This window comes from Macrobrachium nipponense, chromosome 9 (genome assembly GCF_015104395.2).
Source record: "Macrobrachium nipponense isolate FS-2020 chromosome 9, ASM1510439v2, whole genome shotgun sequence".
Taxonomy (NCBI): domain Eukaryota; kingdom Metazoa; phylum Arthropoda; class Malacostraca; order Decapoda; family Palaemonidae; genus Macrobrachium; species Macrobrachium nipponense.
The window spans coordinates 51,748,349-51,750,848 of NC_061110.1; the positions used below are offsets into that span (position 1 = coordinate 51,748,349).

The 2,500-nt window shown below is 33.5% G+C and overlaps 1 protein-coding gene across 2 annotated transcripts in view; it reads left to right on the plus strand.

Moving 5' to 3' along the window:
- The window catches only part of LOC135218377 (RNA cytidine acetyltransferase-like), a 558,384-nt gene that overhangs the window by 170,976 nt on the left and 384,908 nt on the right, over window positions 1-2,500 (plus strand). For both annotated transcript variants that reach the window (XM_064254646.1, XM_064254647.1), the window contains exon 6: window positions 293-504. In XM_064254646.1, coding sequence (XP_064110716.1) covers window positions 293-504 — 212 coding nt within the window. The remainder of the gene's footprint in view (window positions 1-292; window positions 505-2,500) is intronic.

Sequence of the window (2,500 nt, forward strand, 5' to 3'; positions counted from 1 at the left end):
CATGAAGAATACATAAATATGTCAGTAAAATTTAATTACAAAACATACCTTATAATACATATTTATGTTTCCCCTATATCAAATTATAATCCTATTTCCTTCTCAGGCAGGGAACCAGTCTGATTTCAAGAATACCAGTGGTGTCATGCTTAATGAAATTTATGAGTTAAAAATTGCACACTATTTATACTAATAAACCAGCTGAATCCACCACTGTATACATACGTATATAGTACATATATGTATATTTTATAAAATGCATATTTTACATGTTAATTTTTTATTCTTCCAGCTGGTGCCATTGCCTTTGGGTATTCAAACATATTTGTTACTTCACCAAGCCCTGAGAACTTGAACACGTTCTTTGAATTTGTTCTTAAATCTCTCAATGCAATGGGATATGAAGAACACTTGAATTACCAAGTTCTCCGATCGTCTGATCCTCAGTTCAACAAGTGTGTTATGAGAGTTACAGTCACCAGAGATAGACGCCAAGTTTTACAAGTAAGTTTGTCATACACAGAACAAACCTTCGGTCTTAACAATAGGATATATCTTTTAGTGCCAGCTAGAAATCAGTTAAAATCATTAAAGATTGTAAATACAAGGAATCTGTAACATCTGGTATCTGATGCATAGTTGTGGTGGAAGCACGTCAAAAGCATGCACTCAAATCCAGTGATGCACCACTGCAGTGTTGCCAAGTGTAGGGACATGTCGTCCCTATGCGTAGGGACATTGGGGCATGCATTTGAAGTGTAGGGATGCCCAAATAAATTATGGCAAAAATGTAGTGACATTCGCTAAGTTTCCCAACTTTTTAATATATATAATAATAGCCTTTTTAAAAGATATCTTGTGGCCTATACTGTGACAGTAACATAGTCAGTACCAGAGACGTCTTTCACTCTTTAATAGAAATTATTATATAGAATAAGAATCAAACAGTAATACCAATTTTTACCGTTTCCGCTCATGAATAAACTATCTAGTCCTGAACATTTCTTTTACAAGGGAAGCTTGTTCTCTGTGTATTGAGTTGTTTGATACGCTTGTATTGCATACATAAAAACCAATATCGCATCATTACTTGCATGGAGCGAGATATAGTAAAAGCTGATGTGGGCATATTTCATCTGCGGTTATAATGGAAATGTGTGATTATACAGTGATTTGTGTCAAAGTTCTTGTGTGTGTAGTTGGCTTAATACTCAGCCTTTTACACTGTTCTGATTTAGGCAACTTTGCTTAAGATCTTATGTTAACCCTTAAACGCCGAATGGACGTATTAAACGTCGAGTCAAAATCTCCCCCGATTTCCGAATGGACGTACCATACGTCAGCTCAAAAAAGTGTTTTTAAAAATTCGCGGAAAAATACTTATAGGCCTACCAGCCGAAAACTTTTGAATCACGCAGCTTGGGGGATGCTGGGAGTTCACGGATCAAGGCGTTGTTTTGTTTACAATCGTTACGCAGGCGCGCAAGCGCGAATTTCTTTCGTATCGCACTAAAAAGTATCAGTGACACATCTCAAAAATTATTTTGTCACTTTGACCTAATTTTTGCACAGTTTTAAATTATCCGTTACATGAAGTATTATATATGAAAATGTGCGCAATTTCATTTAGAATACAACAAAAAAATACTCATGATTGTAACTTTTATCAGTTTTGAAATATTTCCATATAAATAACGATAATTGCCAAAATTTCAACCTTCGGTCAACTTTGACTCTACCGAAATGGTCGAAAAACGTAATTGTAAGCTAAAACTCTTATATTTTAGTAATATTCAATCATTTACCTTAATTTTGCAACTAATTGGAAGTCTCTAGCACAATATTTCGATTTATGGTGAATTTATGAAAAAACTTTTTCCTTACGTCCGCGCGGTAACTCTTCCGAAAAAAATCATACATGCGATTGTGGTAATGTTTGCACCATTTTAAAATTAGCCGTTACATAAAGTATTTTATAAAGAAATGTGCACAATTTCATGCACAATACGACTAAAAACAACACGTGGTTGTAGCTTTTATCAGTTTTGAAATATTTTCATATAAAAAATGTCAAGTGACAAATTTTCAACCTTCGGTCAATTTTGACTCTACCGAAATAGTCGAAAAATGCAATTGTAAGCTAAAACTCTTATATTTTAGTAATATTCAATCATTTACCTTCATTTTTTAACAAATTGGAAGTCTCTAGCACAATATTTCGATTTATCGTGAATTTATGAAAAAAATAACATTTTCCTTACGTCCGCGCGGTAACTCTTCCGAAAAAATCATATGTGCGAATGTGGTAATGTTTGCTCCATTTTAAATTAGCCATTACATAAAGTTTTATATATGAAAATGTGCGCAATTTCATGTAAAATACAACGAAAAATAATTGAAGGTTGTAGCTTTATCATTTTCGAAATATTTGCATATAAATCACGATAAATAGAAAAAAAAAAAAAGCCACGTTCGTCAGGCAACTTTGGACTCTACCGAA